Source organism: Ruditapes philippinarum, unplaced genomic scaffold (assembly GCF_026571515.1).
Source record: "Ruditapes philippinarum isolate M1 unplaced genomic scaffold, ASM2657151v2 ctg1315_1_1_1_1, whole genome shotgun sequence".
Taxonomy (NCBI): Eukaryota; Metazoa; Mollusca; class Bivalvia; order Venerida; family Veneridae; genus Ruditapes; species Ruditapes philippinarum.
The window spans coordinates 176,645-194,913 of NW_026865692.1; the positions used below are offsets into that span (position 1 = coordinate 176,645).

Genomic DNA, 18,269 nt, shown 5'->3' on the forward strand with positions numbered 1-18,269 from the left:
GTAAGATAGACACAATCGCAATCATCCTTCTCTGTTCTAATGGGAATGAATTAAAAAATATTCTATACTCAAATTTGGTACTAGAAAATATTGATAATTGTTACAGAGTCTCTTTGCAAATATAAACTTTACATGTTATGACTTCACACAAATTAGGTACTTTTTATGTTTGAAATTCTATCCGCTAATTGTGTTCACAATATGAATATAATTCTAGTGTCATATAAAAAGAACTGGCTTTTTTTCAAGAAAGGACCAACTTTACTTGACCTGCTATAGGAAACGCAGCTTTCCAAACATAATTTATTCACTCTTTAAATTAAATTAGACATATTCAGTAAGAATTTCATAGACTTAAATAAATTTCTGTCACTAAAATAATTTACGCAATGGATGAGCATAGTATATCTTTAATAAATCTTACACTGCCCTCTAAAACACTAACCTCTAAAACACCACCTTCTAAAACACTACCCTCTAAAATATCTATAGTTCAATCATTGAAAGCTTTATGGGAATATACGCATTTTAATATTTTCATTGCAAACATTTTAGATAAATTCAACACCTACATATCATCGCCAAAAACTGCCCGTGACTGGATGACTGTTCTTTAGGAATCTTTTTAAGATTAAATAATGCTGTTTTCTTCTCAATATCATTTTTAAGGTAAATTTTATGAAGTTTCGCTATATATCAAAAGATTAACATTTTTCAAGTTTTTTTTAGAAAAGTTGTATACCAAAGTCATGAGCAACAAATTAAACGATTCGTAAAAAGGCTAAAGAATTTTAATGGGAAATAATGGTTTCTAAATTGAGCGAGAAGAAAATCTTCCTTCAGATTGTATAACTAGTTTTTTGAATCCCCGAATAAATGCAATTCATTTATATAAGTCACTGACGTAAGAAAATTATCGTTTATTTTGAGTTAACACACCACTTTATCCGTTAGGCGGCCTATGTTATTTCATTTTTTTCCCTTGAGAATCTTGAATTTGAAATAAACCATTAATTTTCATATGTCAAGTAAAGCAGTCCAGGATGTTCAAAGGTATTGAAATTGTTTTAAGTTTTAGCATAGCTCATCTTATTATATTAGACAAATATCACTTATTTGTTATTTAAACAACCGGAACGTTTTAGAAATAAATAACAATCCATCAGCGGGTGTATATTCTGGCATAAGGAACATCAATGCATTTAAACAATGTAATGGAAAAAAGCAGAACAGCTTTTGTTTGTGTTTTGCTTTATTAGAAAATTTAATTATTCATCATATTTCAAATCCCTGTATTGAGTCAGTATCAACTCTTTATATTACATCGATAACACGAACGGACCCAAAACGAATGTAAATGCTGCAAGGCAGTACGGTCCGACTGTACTGCCGTTCTGGCGAAAACTATGAAGACAAAATTTGCTCTTTAACTACAAAAAAGTGATGTAATCAATGATCCCGAAGAACCAGAAAAATATAACACTGAAGTGAAGTACGGGGCAATTTTTTTAAAGAAAGTATTTGCTGGAGAGATATATGAAAATAAATATTTTAATAAATAGAATACAATCAAAATTTAATCAAATTGATTACTTGTGTGCCTCAACTCGACACCGGTTTCAACGCGGTGTTCCACTCAATTTTGTGGCCATCTATTTGATAAATATTTGTGTGGTTTTGGCGTCCTTTACGCATTCTGTTTTTTTATTCTTATATTAGAAGTTTTGTGCTGATGCTTCTAAAATTCACAGTAATGCCGGGAGGTAGTTTACTAAAACTCTTTAATCAGCAATATAGTAAATATGCTATTTTCCCAATGCAGTTTGCTATAGACATGCGAATGACTGTACTAACATTCAATGAATTTTTATATTAAGCAAATGAAACTGCCAAGCCTGCAGTAAAACATTTGAGAATACAGAGTGTTATGTAAATAACACTGATGCACAGCATCAACTCTTTGAATAAACAGCGGAAAAATAACTAATACACCACCATGTGCAATAGAAATTTTAACATTTTAAATAGAGAAATACGGAATTCCTAAAGAACGCCCAGAACGACAAAGTTGAAAATTTTGCAGGCTCGTTTGATTGAGCTTGTTCGTGAACGGTAATGGAAATGGTAATGCAAGTTACCGCCCATGCCCCTCTAGCACCGGCTTAAGCAGAATTCAACATTAAACATAGAAACTGAATATATGTAAAATTAAAAATCATACACTATAAATTGGATTTCACTTTAAATTATAATTTTCCGGAATGGAATGTTTGGAAATTTGTTTTATTTGAAATAACTGATACTGATATAACGCTCTTTAAAATCAATGCAGAATTTAAAGATCATGTAGATAGTATAAAAGTTTTATTACCTACCTTAGTTTACCTTACTGCACTGAAATAATAGTTTCCATCACCAGAAATATGCAACCTGTTCCACGTGTTGAGTTTACGATACCTGTTTCTGTTACGGTTTTAATTTTGTTTTCATCTCGTTATCATTTTATGAAATGAATCATAAATACATTTTTTTGTAAATTTAACAGAAATGTCCAAAGTTACAAAAGTAACACGTTTAGATGCTTTCATTTGCTCTGTAATTTTAAGAACAAACAAGTTTTGAAATACCTTCAATATTGTTACAAATAACAAATCTGTCGGCCCGCATAGCTCAATTGGGTTGAAAAAATGGAAACAAAGTGTTCCCTCGGAGGCATTAATCACAAAAATATTTCATGAAAATTGCAGACTCGGTTTGTATGAGTCTGTACATGAGGGATAATGAAAAAATGCAATATCCCTCAGGCCCGAGGGCAGCACCGACTTGAGCGGTACTCAATTCTCAACACTTAATAGTGCTGGCATCAATTATCCCGAAGGACCAGAAAAATATAACAACACTGATTTTACAGCTGCCACACGGCACATGACATCTGCTGTTGTGTAGTATAAAAATCTGAAAACAAAAAGATCCCTCGAAGCATTAATCACAACAAAATAACATGAACATTGCAGAGTCCGTTTGAGTATGTACATGAGGGAAATCGGTTGGAAATTTGTTATTCACGGGGCCTGTTCCATCCTCGGGCGAGGCTAAATTTCTCGGTATGATTTGTCTCTAACCTCTGATTCAGAAATCATTTTGGATATGTAGTCGGTCACTTGCGGAGAAATAAGTAATTACTAGTAAGTTATTCAGGAAAGACGGTAAAGTGGATCGGCCACCGAGATGTGACCAACAATTTGTTAAAAAATGGCGTACAGACAAGAAATAAAACAACAACAAAAATACAAAAAAATTAGTTTTGGTCACTGACTAGTTCTTTGAAAGAAGCTGATTTTTTGTTTTTGCTTTACGATGAGAAAGATTTGTCAAGAAATGCCTACACTCTTTATAAGATATTGTTTCTATTGACAAAAACATGCTTTTAATACTGTACGAAAAAAGAGAAGATGAATAAAGTAAAAGAGGAGCCCGTGCTTTTTACGCCAACATCATGAACACTGAATTGGATGATCAAACATTGGCAGATGTGTTCATACGGCGAAAATCATGGAACCTTCAATGTGACACGTTAGTGACATTCCATCAAAAGCGGTAAATTATCCCTAAGTAAAAATATGATACAAAATGTCAACAAGGAAAGGCGGCGTTTGATGAACGCAACACCCACACGACCCAGCAAAAAGGACCAGCTGCAAGGAGCCCTGGAGATCCCAAACAAAAACAGGACAGGCACAAGGCGTGTGCACTAAAGGAAAATACTGTTGACGATACTAAATAAAATTGAATACATTCTGAGGAGGGATCAGAGGTTGTCAAGCCCGCGAATCATAAACAAGTATTTCATGGTAACTGATTTCTTAAATTGATAGAACTTGAAAATGTATACATTATAATCATTTGTCCTTAAAATAGAGCCAAAACAATTTCTGTTTTTGTCCTAAAATAGAGAAAATAAGAATCTAAAGAAAGTCCAAAATGGCAAAATTTTAAATGTTGCCAGCTCGATTTGATTGAACCTGTTCATGGACTGTACTTTCAACTGCAAACTATCGTACACGCCCCATAGTTAGTATGGTTGTTAAAATGTATGTATAATGTATGATTACAATATATGCAATAAAATAGGTTTAAACCAAGCAGAATTCAACATTCAAACATGATATGGCATGATAAAGTCTCGGTAGATGTCCAAATAAAAAGATAACAACGGGGCAGTTTTAAACAACAAGGAGTGTTTTAAACATCAATCAAAATTTCATGTATCTACAAACATTCTACAGCATAGAAGTTATGATTATTTTAGATTATATACATGTATATATAGACACCAACTTGCACGATGCAACTGCTTAAGGTAACCATGGATAATTTATCATTTAAAAAAAAATGATAAAAGTCGAAAGATGAATATCTTTTTTTCTTGCACAAAAGTTAAGAAAAAAACAGCAACATACAAAAGCATTTTCTTATATAAAAGTTTTGAGTCAAAAAGAGATATTTAAACGGGTCTACGTGATGTTTTCTATTTTCTTGTTGATGTAAGCGATACAGGTCTAATTAGATTTAGCTGTTTTCAACCTATCTTATCTCTATCATTACATTTGTAAAGTATTTACTTGAATCAACGCTAACTTTATACCTTTTTGATGTCTGGGAAAACAATATAATGATACGTCACGAAAAATAGATATATCAGATTCGTTGATAGACATAAGAATTTAGACATAAGAATTTAAATGTCTTATAAATTGATGGAGCATGTTTGACAAATTAAGATGGGCCGACAAGTATGTGTTTCTAATTGTCGGCTGGTGAAATTCGCTGACATAATGGTCTGTATAGAAATGTAAATAAACACTTAACAATGTTTGTATAACAAGAAAATCAAGCTAGGTCTTCAAAAAGCTTACATTTTCTCGGATGGAATCATTTAGTCACAGATTATAATCCAAATGAATCGTGGAGGCATCTATTATGAACGCCAATTTTTATTAAATCCCATTTTATTTTATTAAAACATAATTGTTAAAGTTGACCTATTTTGAAATGAAATATTGACCGATTTGAAAAAACGTGCGTCTGAACTTATTTTCTTAATCAAAATGATTGTTTTATGAAGGAAGGAAGGAAGGAAGGAAGGAAGGAAGGAAGGAAGGAAGGAAGGAACGAATGGACGAATGAATGAATGAATGAATGAATGAATTTATTACAATCTTTCGTGTTTAGAATGTTTATATCATACCAGTAAATTTATTCATATAAAATTATCTGTTTTGATACCTGTTATTAAACATACATAAAATTTAAAGAAACTAAGATCGAAGAGCACAGTATACATAAAAAAATTGAAATAATAAAAGAAAAAGTATATCTTATCATGATTATTCTCTTTTTGCATTACGTGAACGATATACCAGACGACTTTTCTGTGATTAACATTTAGAGAAACTATGCGGTCTAGCTTTCCGGGTTTAATGGATCAATTCGCGTAATTACATCTAATTTGTACATTGTAGCAAAAAATCCACATGTTAAAAGAAAGAAACGGATGCAGACGATCATTTTATTATGTTGATCTGCTGAAATGAAAAGAAAGCTTACACCTGGTCACACGAGTCTGAAATAATATAAAACAAATGGATATAAAATAAGACAATTGCACAATTTCCTGTTTGAATGCACTCCAAACTTCCGCCCATCGGTTAAACATTATTATATTATTGTATTTTTTTAATTTTTTCTTCATTTTTCTTCTTTATAGGGTTTAATTAAAATTATAATAAGCCATGTATTCCATGAAGATATTGCTTTTGTTAAAGGAGAGGACTACCATGAGCTGTTGTAGCTCTCGGTCCAATTCCTTTCTGCTTAAATTGTAAATTATTAACATGTATATATTACCTGAATAAAATATGTTTAAACCAAACATTATGCATACATAGTAAATGTTATATTTGACGCGAAATATTTTACTCACCATATCGCATTGGTTCCTATTTTTATGTAATACACAGAGCAAACGTTATAATCATCATTAAAATGAACTAAAATTAGAATTATCATTTGAAATAGTATATATTGAAATATATTCTTTATACAGAGTGTTACATACCTACTTTATGATATCGGTTCAAGTTTTTCTTGAAAATCCTTTAATCTTTCTTGTACGGTGTTTGATGGTTTGCTTTCTGCCCATACAATAGAGACTTATACTATACTTTTATAGCAACTGGACGTTTTTATCAAACTTAACGTGTTTCATTTATTTCTGCTTGGTAAACTGTAAAAAACTGTAAACTGTAAAACTGTAAAAGTTAAAGCATAGACAAGAAGAAATATTAAAAAAGTTCCCACTAATCTGGATAAAATGTGATCCTTCAGAAAGCAAAAATCACAACAAAATTACATGAAAATTGCAGACTCGATTTGATTGAATCTTTACATGAGGGAAAAAGTGCTAAATCCCTCACGCTCCTAGCACGTCCTTTATGACATGTGGGTATATGAACACGATAATAGTTCTGTATATAAACCATTAAATATATGAGGCTCACATCCCTCACATGCCTAAAAAACAAAAAACAAAAAAAAAACAAAAAAAAAACGAATTTGAAACCAATGTTATAAAGGTAATTTCTACACGATAACACATAGCTTGTATCAAGGAAAAAAATAAAATGTTAAAGCCAATTAAACAAAGATAAGACCCCTTCATTCATCACTCACAAAATAAGAACCTGGCATATTTTACTTTCTCTTAATGAACCAGACAATTTTATCTAATTATCGTATGTTGAATCTTTGCATTTTCGCTTTGAGAATAACAAGGGCCAATGCATGAATTTACTCAACTAATTCAATCAACCAATGGAGAACACTGTTTCCACTTTGTAGACTTAGAATAAATTCCTTACACTACTACAAATTAGAAGTACCTTTTGAAGGCTTCTAATTGCAACCATTTAAAAAGACTCAAATTAAGATAACAAGGAATTTAAATATCGCTTGTAAATGCATCTTCAATGCTTAAACAAGATGTACACGTCTACACTTTTGATGAAGTTACCTTAAATATATTGAAAAAAAAAATAACATGCAAGCAAAAACGCTAGTTATTAATACCAATACAACTTAATGATGTAATGATATTAAATATTATCGAAATTATATTTAGGAAATTCAAAAAGGTTGCCAGTTCAGAATTAATTTATAATTCTAACTCCCTGAATGCAATAATTATAGAAAATTGTAATACCTATCACGATAGTGTACAGAAAGTGTACATACCTATTACGACAGTGTGCAGTGTACAGGATAAGTACAATGTTTAAAGTGTACACACCTATTACCATAGCGCACAAAAAACTGTACAAAGTGTAAAGAGCTGTTACGATAGTTAACAGAAAGAGTACAAAGTGTATAGACCTATAACCATAGTACACAAAAACTGTACAAGTGTACAGATTTATTACAATAGTGTACAGAACTGTACCGACTGTACATACCTATTAAGATAGTGTACAAAATCTGTACAAAGTGTACACACCTACGACCATGGTGCACAAAAACTGTACAAAGTGTAAAGATCTATTACGAAAGTGTACAGAAAAGTTTCAATGTGTACACACCTATAATCATAGTACACAGAATCTGTACAAAGTGTTAAAACCTATTACGATAGTGTACAGAAACTGTTCAAAGTGTACAGACCTAGATGGTATTTGGTCAGCCTACATGTATCTACCTACTGATCAGATAGTTAAATGTAAATAACTTAAAATTTTGACATTGAATTTCTTGAATCTTATAACACTTATATTACTGCACGTCTGTAACGTCGCTTTTCATTGGATAATCATGACGTTTATATTATTAGTTATAAAAATTGTTGACAGGTTATATGGCCCTATATAAACGGCTGTTTGTTAATATAACCCGAGCCGCTAGGCGAGGGTTATATTGCAAACAGCCGTTTATATACGGCCATATAACCTGACAACAATCTTTATAACGAATTTATAATACAGCAAGCATACCTGTCATATACATAACCTGTCAAAAATCTTTATAACTAATAATATACACGGCTGCTGTCTATTTATGAAGAAATCTTTCTTTATTTCTAAAAAATGATGCTTGCTATATAATAAAATCGTTACACATAATATGGTCGTTTATCAGCGGCTCGGGTCATATTTCCATACAACCGTTTAAATACAACCATATAATCTGTCAAAAAACTGTACAACTAATATAACCTGCTATATCTCTATAAAATACTTGATCAGCTGCAATATGATGAGTACACATTATGACAAGTGACGAATTTAGTGACTTAAACTTGTTAATTTCCGCAGCTTACAAACAAAAGTATTTCCAGTTCCGTACGAAACGGAAAAGAATTATGGTTGTACTATTAATATATTAAAACATTTAAGTTAACTATAATTTCTGAATATCCTACATTACTTAGACTATAAATATATATTCCTTAATTTGATTTTTGACAAGATTAATTTCATCCATCTGCAGGCGTGTTAAAATCAAAGCACAGAAGGCGCTGAATTTGTTTGGGTCTCAGAATGTAAGAAAGGTGCAGGTTGTGAGATTATATGTATAGTGCCACCAATGCTTTCCAGCGTTTTAATTGTAGTAAATTGGCTATAAGACTAATTGCAACACTGATATTCAATCCAATGTTTATTTGACTTTAACAATTTGAAAAAAAAATGAGTTACCTTTACTGGGATTTGAACTCCAGACCTCTCGCTTCCTAAGCGAGCCCGAAAACCCTTCAGCCACGGTGAATTTATATGTGAACGGCCTGAAGAAAATATATACACAAAGTCTGAATAACATCACGTCATTCTAAATTAAGAACTTCCATTGCATTTCGGGTTTGTAATCCTTATTAATTTCGAGGTATTTTGTTCAGGATAAACCTGTTGTTTAAAATTAAAGTAAATATTTTAGCGAAAATCTTCTCGCCCAAACAGTCCGACATGTAGAATCTATATATTCCACTACTCGGTTTGTGTAGTATTCGGTAATCGACATAGTATTTTCATTGATAAAATCATATTCATCCGCGTAATTTGTGATTGTGCATTTATTGACAATTCTATAAGCCAACGCTATTGTTTAACTTTAAATGCGTTGTAATTTGTTGGATACTTGTAACAAAATAAAATATTTCTTTCTTTTAAATCGCTAGTTTTAAGCTGTTTTGAGAACTACTTGTTGTTAGGTTTGTCGTAAACTTCTGTGTCAGAGATTGAATGTCCGCTTTGTATTTAGTTATTTTCGATCAGAAAATACAATAAAACAATATTAGAAATCTTCGACCATTCGGGAATTACTTTGCTTGAAAATTAACGCGCCTGTCTTTGACCATCTTTACGCAGTGATCTCCCCTGAATTTTTCGGCGTTAGTGTACATACAAAAGGGAAGTAACCGCTTCAAAAAAGTGGACTACTTTCGGCATTTGCAATTAACAACATTAGACTCTGAAATTTCGCTACCATTATTTGTTTGGTCTGACGACCCAAACAAATAAAAAGGGTTTAAAACAAGGGAGGTTAATCTTGCAAAATGAAATATAATATAGAGAGGGTTACTCCCCTTTTTGGTGAAATTACTTTTGCTCATTAATTGATAAAAGTTAATACGATATCCTTGCATTGGTGAATGTTTAATAATAACCAAGTATCCCGAAGAAAAACAAAATTTTATCAGACTTTTGAAACATTTGCATAATCGTATTTTAAACACGTATCGTCAAATTTATTTACTAAAAATCTTACTTTAATTTGGAATATTTTTTTCTTCTTAAATCTATGTTTATCTGTTATGAAATACTGAGACATTTTCAAGGATATGTATGCATATATTTAACATTAATAATAAATGTATCTCTTGTTAATTCAAATATCAACCATACTTAATAATAAAAAAATACTCCTTGATGTGATAAATAACATTGCCTCATCGCACAAGAGTGTGACTTATTTACAGATAAACATAAGATATACAAGAAGATCAAGATATACATAATGTAACAAGAACACCATTTCCGGATAAAAAAAAATTATAAAGATGATTTCTGTTATCAGGATGATCGTCATAATAAGTATGCTTCTGTTTATCCAGCCCGTCTATATAGCTACCCGTCTATCAACTTAATTTATAAGTTTTAAAACTAAACTTTATGATAGAAATTAACTCAAAAGTTTAAAGAAGAAACCTGACGTGTAAAGGGAGAAAACTGCTTTAATACGACAATGTGAAATGCCAGAATTGTCTCCCTATAATAAATTGCAATTTCGTATAATTTCTATTATCAATACCATATAATCAGCTCATATATCTGTCACATGTTATATGGTCAATAAAGCATATACCAATACAAACCATTGAAAAGTGATATTTCATACATCATAAAAATAGGGTAAAACACATACATAAAGCACCTAAAAGCATAACATTATTTTAAAAATTAAATGTGCTTCTTCTGTAACGTGTCGTTGGGATATCTTCATTCTTTTTTAGATTCGCGAGGTTCTTCTGTCTAGACGGCATCACAACAATCATTAAGAGGCATGTGGCACCGTACGTTATGTGTCGCAACGATACTAAATGTCGCACTTGCCGCTGAATGTCTCACTATTGTCGCTGAATGTCGCAACCGCCGCTAAATGTCTCAAAAAATTTAACCGTTAAATGTTGCTATGATGACGTTAAATGTCGCAATTTCTAAATTCATGTTAAACAAATCGTATTATGACAATATTAACGTCATGTACGTGATCTTGGGACTAGCTATCTATCAGACAGGAAAGGATTAGCTGTGATGTACACATTGAAGTCATCTTAGTCGGTATTATAGATTTACAACCACAATTTATGACCTGACGTCTTGTTTTGTTTACGTTACATATACATTTAGTATGACATTTCTCTTTCCTTACACAGCACAGGGGGACAACTCTCGCTGACTTAATTTCAATTTCGACTTTAAAGAGATTTATATTCATTAGCCACGAGCATATTACCACGTGTTACATACCCCATAGTGTGTTTTTAAAGCCTCATCTCTTACTTGTTTGGAGATCGTGTATGACTCGCATATAGGTCTGGGTGACCGAGAAGAAGTCGGAATGTTGGTCGGGTTGTTGTCGAGAAGAAGTCGTAAAACATCGTGGTGGGTCGACTTGAGGTCGTGTAGGAGTCGTGAATGTGCATTTAATCCAGCTTGGTCGGGCTTCATCGGGGAATTAATGTGATCGGGACGATCGAGTTGATCTGATCGGCGGTGAGAACAAAGCATAATACTTACTTTTGAACATGAACTGTAAATACTGTGTATAGTTAACAAGTTTTTCCGAGCATCTCGCTAGCTTTATAACAATGTCTTTGTTCATGTTACAGATTAATTGATACTGCTTTGCACCTTTATAAATTTCAAAAAGTAACATAAAAAGAATTAAATCTCTTTGAATGATTCATCTGAACGAGAATGTAATTAACCTAAAGTAATGTTATTTTATTACACAATAGTATGGTTGTTTACCAATGTGATTTATCTGGTATTCCTTCCGGCAGGCGCTATTAACAGAAGGTATGTGAGATATCACTCTTATCAATATGAGCCGTGCCATGACAAAACCAACATAATGGGTTTGCGACCAGCATGGATCCAGACCAGCCTGCGCATCCGCGCAGTCTGATCAGGATCCATGCTGTTCGCTATCAGTTTCTTTACTTGTTATAGGGTTTGTAAGCGAACAGCATGGATCCTGATCAGAGTGCGCGGATGCGCAGGCTGGTCTGGATCCATGCTGGTCGCAAACCCATTATGTTGGTTTTGTCGTGACGCGGCTCATATGTACTGTTCAACAGAGCATGATTGAAATCTAACAATGCAATCATTAAGCATTGCTTACATGTATATTATTAGCTATAAAATATTTTGACATGTTATATAGCCCTATATAAACGGTTGTTTGTAAATATTACCCGAGTCGCTAGGCGAGAGTTATATAGCAAACAACTATTTATATAAGGCCATATAACCTGTCAGAAATATTTATAACGTAATCATAATGCAGTAAACTTTATTTGTTTAGCGAAAATAAATGAGATTTCCTCTCAAATTGACAGACACCGTGTATACAAACCTATATAAGCGCCATGATTATCCAATGAAAAGCGACGTTACAAACGTGCAGTTACAATAAGATTTACACAACATACAAAACAATTTATACACAAAAAGTTCTAAGATATTCAGTAATAAAAGTAAGAAATGGAGATATTATTCATAATTAGAGGTCAATATATTATATCACTACAAAGTGTTAATATAGTCGTTTGAAGCCAGTGGTCTAATAATTACATCTTTAGTGATTTCTTATATGTTTATTTAAAAAATATTTATATGTTTATAGAGAATGCCTGTCAGATACTACTTTAGTACATTTACATGTTCAACTTAACAATCCCAGTATTTTAGTATTGATGGTTGAAGTTTTGGTATTCCTTACCATTATAACATAAGCATCTTTTCTATTTACATCATCCACTTAGTTTCATCAAAATAAATGTTAATGAATAACAAAGAGATGTAAAAAATACATCCTGGATTTCTTATTAAGCTACTTAAATACAAGGAGGGCTCAATTAGTGCATCTTGAACGTTAAACTGTATCAAATCGCGAAAACACGAGGTAATGAAGGTTAGATATACATGTTATCTTTACAGTGATACCACATTCATTAAAATCCGTTCACTTTAGCTGTGTTTATAGCTCGCTACACATTGTCTACTCGTATACTGTAATAAAATAATGGTTGATAAAAGACCATACTATACCGTTTATTAAGAATCGTTGTTTTCTTAACATAGGTAGCATAGACTATTTTTGCTGTAATCTGTTCTGTATATGGACAAAATGTAATGTCTTTTTCAAATGTGGATTAATTTCCACTGAAGATGCACCCCATGCCCGTCGGCCTTATAAAGCAACGTCAGTAAAGATGGTTGCAAAAGTAAAGAAACATGTAAAACCTACGCGAGATATACGTGGTTCTACTAGGCATATAGCTAGTATCGTTGATATCTCATTAGAAGCAGCTCATACCATTCTCAAATATGATTTGAAAATGAGAAAGATCCGTGATAGATGAATTCCCCATTTGCTGATAGATGAGCAGAAAAGGCAAGGATCTAAAAATGCGCTGAAAATCTTTGCTGAAACTGTATCAAAATCACAATTTATGGTCTTTTGCAAATGTCGTCACTGTCGACGAAACATAAAAGTTCATTTTTATGAGCCAAAACGAAAACACCAACACAAGCTTTGGGATACATAGTCTGGTAGAAGGCCATGCATTGCAAAAATGTCCACAGATAGAAGGTAATTTATGCCATTTTCTTTACAACTCTGCGTCACGCCATTTTGGTTGCTATTCCTAAAGGTAAATATGTTAATGTGAAATATTACAAATATTGACGAAAAAGAAGACCTGCAGTTGGTTTGGCCAATGTCAGATTGCTGCATGACAACGCGTCATCTCGCAAGGCGTGTATAGTGTAAGACTTTCTGAAGCAGTTGAGTCGTTGTGCTTCCCCAATCCTCAGTATTCACCTGCCTTTGTCCTTTGTGATGTCTCTTGTTTTCAAAGCTAAATAATACTTTTGAGGTCGAGATTTTTTTCAGCGACTGCAATACTCATGTGCCTTTATAGCATGTATATACAAAGACTATGAAAATACATCCGGAGACTGAAACTTTGTATATCTTTTGGAAGTAAACAAGAGGGAACCAGAAACCAGAAAAAAAATCAGTGAAACCAATGAAGAATCAAATTTTACGTGCTTAATATAAATACATTCATACTTGAACACTCCACTTTGCATTTAATAGATATAAATACTATCTACAGATGTAAATGTTTGCAAATATCCACAGTATTGTTGATATATCATATGGTGATTTAAGTTACAAACATACAATTTATCAAAACTGTATGAACAAGAGATGTCTAAAAGTACCCGACTTCTGGAAAATGCTTTATAAAAAAACACCTTTTTGTCAGTTGGGAAATACATAATCGTCTATAAGAACAGTATGTTTTTTTTATTACCAAACCATATGTATGAATGTGCAGATTGGGCTGACTCTTTACTGATTGCATAGGTATCAAAGTTTTGAAAAATGGATCGCATCAACTTTAAAACCGTTTGTCTAATCTTGCGGCAATAGTTATCATCAAATGACTAAGAAAAATTCGGACTTGTGGTGAAAACCTTGATCAAAACGTCTTCCTATCACTTGGGCAATACGTACTCGTCTAGAAGTCTTACTATTAATGCGCACATTAAATCTTACTATTGAATTGCAACAAATAAAATCTATTTATATAAAACCTAATATTTTTTTACTAGTATATTAAAACAGTATAATTTCCACCACGAAGCAAACAATATATTTGAATCCACTATCTATAAAAATAGGTACAACAAACAAAATTCAGATCTTATATATAACCAAATTCACTTCGATGATATTAACAACTTGTTTTTGTTTTCTAACTTATCAAACAGTGTCCTATATTTAGGGATGTGTTAGTTTATGCGTTTAAATATATTTAAGGGATACTTCATAACGACTCTTATATCAAGAACTTAAATTCCACAATGTTAAGGTTTGTTCAGCAGATAAAATTAGAAACAATCGTAACAAATCATAAAGTTTTTAAATACTCTTTTCAGTCCGAAAATAGGGCATACTTTGCTTAAAAAATACAAAACTAATATTTACCGGAGGAATATAAAAATCGAACCAATTTATGTCAGGCAAATGTTCTCCAGATTTAGGCATCTCACGATTTCATATTTGACTCCGAGAAAACTTGATGGAATGAAACTTTTATTTCCTACTTACATTTAAGTTCTAATTCTTTTTGAAATGTTTATACTGTTCAGACTTTAATTCCTTTCAAACAGGTGAAGTAATAAATTAGATAGAAATGTATATAATGCCTGTTAATACATTATAATGTTTGTTGTAGAAAGATAATATATCAAGTGTCTGATACATACAGGTAAGTTTCTGAGTAACACAGATATCAGGAACCGAGCTCATATCAAACTGCTTCGAGGTAGATTGTATTGAATCGAATGATAATGATGAAATATAAAAATCTGACGAACGGGACGTAATAACTGTGTTGATGGTTTTGTACTTCTTACACTTACATAGAATAATAATCATTAAAAACAATAGCTTGTACTTCTGAGATCAGCATGTAGAATATATAATATAAATACTGTTACATACATGTATAAGTACAATACTTAACTTATAAGCTGTAGTGGAATTTCATACTTGAAGACAGGACATAAAGAAAGGTAAATGTGTAGGTAAATTTCACGAGAACATGCAAACTAAACCATGTATTGCAAGGAATTGTTGTTTCTACAGTTTAACAACAAAAGGAGATATTCTTTTAAAGATGTGTTATGCCAAAGTCTAAAGTAGGAAAATGGAAACAGTTATTCAAAGACATGGCTATAAGAGAAATTTCGTTAGATAACATGTCTCTAAGTGAGGAAATTAACCTAACAACAAATGTTTCTTGTTCGGAACTTAGTGCACCGGAAATGGATATTGTGTACAAAACATTATTGTTTTCGTGTTTGTCAATTTTCATACCAGGGGCTATTATTTTTAATATAATTCTTATAGTGCAAATAAACAGGAAACGTACACATAAGGAATTTTCAAGGTTTTTCTTAACCTCAATGGCGTCGGTGGATTTATGTGTAGGTTTAACATTAATGCCGTTTAGTATAGCCAATGAATTCACTGATACCAAATTCCTCCTGGGCTCAAAGACGTGTCCAATAATCAACAGTTTGGACGTAATGCTGTCATCTGCATCAATAATTCATCTGTCAATTTTAACATTTGACAGATACGTTGCTTTGTGTAGGCCATTTTCATACCGACGAATATGCAACAGACGTAATATGATTGTGATGTACATTATATGCTGGTTACTTGTGGCTTCAGTTTCATATGGTTTAATAATTCCTGGACTTCACCATAAAGGGATTGATAAACATGTTATAACTTGTGTAGTGCACGTTTTCAGCAGATGTAGATTAATTGTAAACATGCATTATGAGCTTATCATATCTGCACTTACATTTTTCATTCCAGGATTCCTTATTTTAGGCTTAAACTTACGACTTTTGAGATATGTTCGCAAACAAAGCAGGAAAAGGAAACTGTATCTCCGTGGCGAGCGAAAACCTATGAATAATCAGATGAACAACAATGAGTCACAGAGCATGCGCATTGCAAGAACATTAGCCGTATTAACCGGAAGTTTCTTTGTTTGTTGGCTTCCATTTTTTATTGTAAATAAAATATTATTGTTCACAAAATATGATGTTCCTTACATTGTAGAAGTTGTAGTTCTGTGGTTGGGATATGCTAATTCATCCATGAATCCATTGTTTTATTTTCTGTTACAGAGCAAATCATGTATTGGTAAACGATAAATACAATAATATATATTTTAGGAATCGCTGTTTTTGTAAGAAACATATCAAATATGCTTAATTGTGGTTTTATAATAAATTCAAAATGCCGCTTAGTATCTTGTTATATCGCTTTATACCTTTGATGGAATAAGAGACTTTCAGTTATACCATTGATGGAATACAATTTTTGAATTGAGAAAATTAATGAAATGCTATTTTATAAATAAAACCATTTATGGAATACCATGTTTTATAATTACATGTATATCATTGATGGAACATCATTTTTTAATTGTTAAAATTAATGAAATACTGTTGATTGAATACTATTCTTTAATTTGTGTCACATAAAAATACCTCAGATATTTTCGACTTCAAATCACTGGATATAATAGCACAAATATGATGACCCATAATATGATAACACAAGATATGATGATTACACGGAATATGATAACACTGGATATAAAACACGGGATGTGAAAACACCAAATATTATAGGAAATTACAATACAATTACAATTGAAAATATAAATAATTGTTTCCTCATTCATGATAAATAAGTTGTCATCTATAGTATTTTCATATTTATTGCACTTGTGGGAAAATGCACACAAACGTGTGAGCACGTAAACAGGTGTAAATATTCAGATAAGAGACTTACAGAATAGCAAAGTAACAAAGTGAACAATGTCATTCTTATCACTAAATAAAAAAGTGTAAACAAATATGCCAAGAATTTGGTTGCAAGCTAAAATCTTTATCTCATGAAGATATTGAACTATATAGATTTGAACAACAACACGGCATAAGGTTATGTATTGATATAATTTATGTTGGCTTTGGAAAACTTCACTAAAGTGTTTAAAATGTGTTTTAACCAATGTACCATATATTTTATTTTCCATTTTTTCGTTTTGTGCGTTCTTTAGGGATTCTGTTGATTTTTTTGGTCTATTTTAGAAGTAATTTTAAGTATATACTTCTAAAATAGAAAAAAATACGAAAAAAAAAAAAAAAAAAAAAAAAGAAAAAACAAAAAAAAAACAACAACAAAAAACAACAAACAAACAGGAACCTTAAAGAACGCATAAAACAGCAAAATTGAAAATGTTTCAGGCTCGAGTTTTGAAAAGCGCAAGTTGCCGTCCACGCCCCTAGCACCGGCTTCGACAAATTCAACGAATAAACATGACAATTGTGCCATTTTTAATTTAGAAACAATCGCAGATATATTCATCTGGCAGATATCATGGAACCTTTAGTGTGACACGTGTGTGCTATTAAAATTCAAATTCTGATTTAATTTTAGGAGACACAATCCGTTAACAAACATATATATTTATTTATCAAGTTCACTATTCACTTGTGCATGGCTTATATTTCCTCCTGTCCGTTGTAACTGGTAGCTATTTGATCAAGTGAAATGCAATGTAAGATAAATTAATGACATGTGGAGAACGTCACAGTTTGAAAAAAATTTCAATAAAAATTGTAGAATACTATTTTAAAATGTAACATTTATAACAAAAGATATCAAACAGTATATAAAAAACCTACTTTTACAACAACAACAACAAAAAAAAAAGAACAAAACAAAAAACAAAAAAGCACACACACACACAAAAACAACAAACAAACGAGAAATTAACATCCCCGTACATAAAATAACATCTATTTATCTATTTTGATGAAAATGCATTGGTCTCA

General features: G+C 31.8%; 1 protein-coding gene across 1 annotated transcript; it reads left to right on the forward strand.

The window, feature by feature from the left end:
• Window positions 1–15,087: 15,087 nt before the first annotated feature.
• Window positions 15,088–16,638, forward strand: LOC132730006 (trace amine-associated receptor 1-like). Its single transcript, XM_060715850.1, has one exon. It carries the CDS (start codon window positions 15,531–15,533, stop codon window positions 16,575–16,577), a length of 1,047 nt encoding a protein of 348 aa, XP_060571833.1. The 5' UTR covers window positions 15,088–15,530; the 3' UTR covers window positions 16,578–16,638.
• Window positions 16,639–18,269: the final 1,631 nt, after the last annotated feature.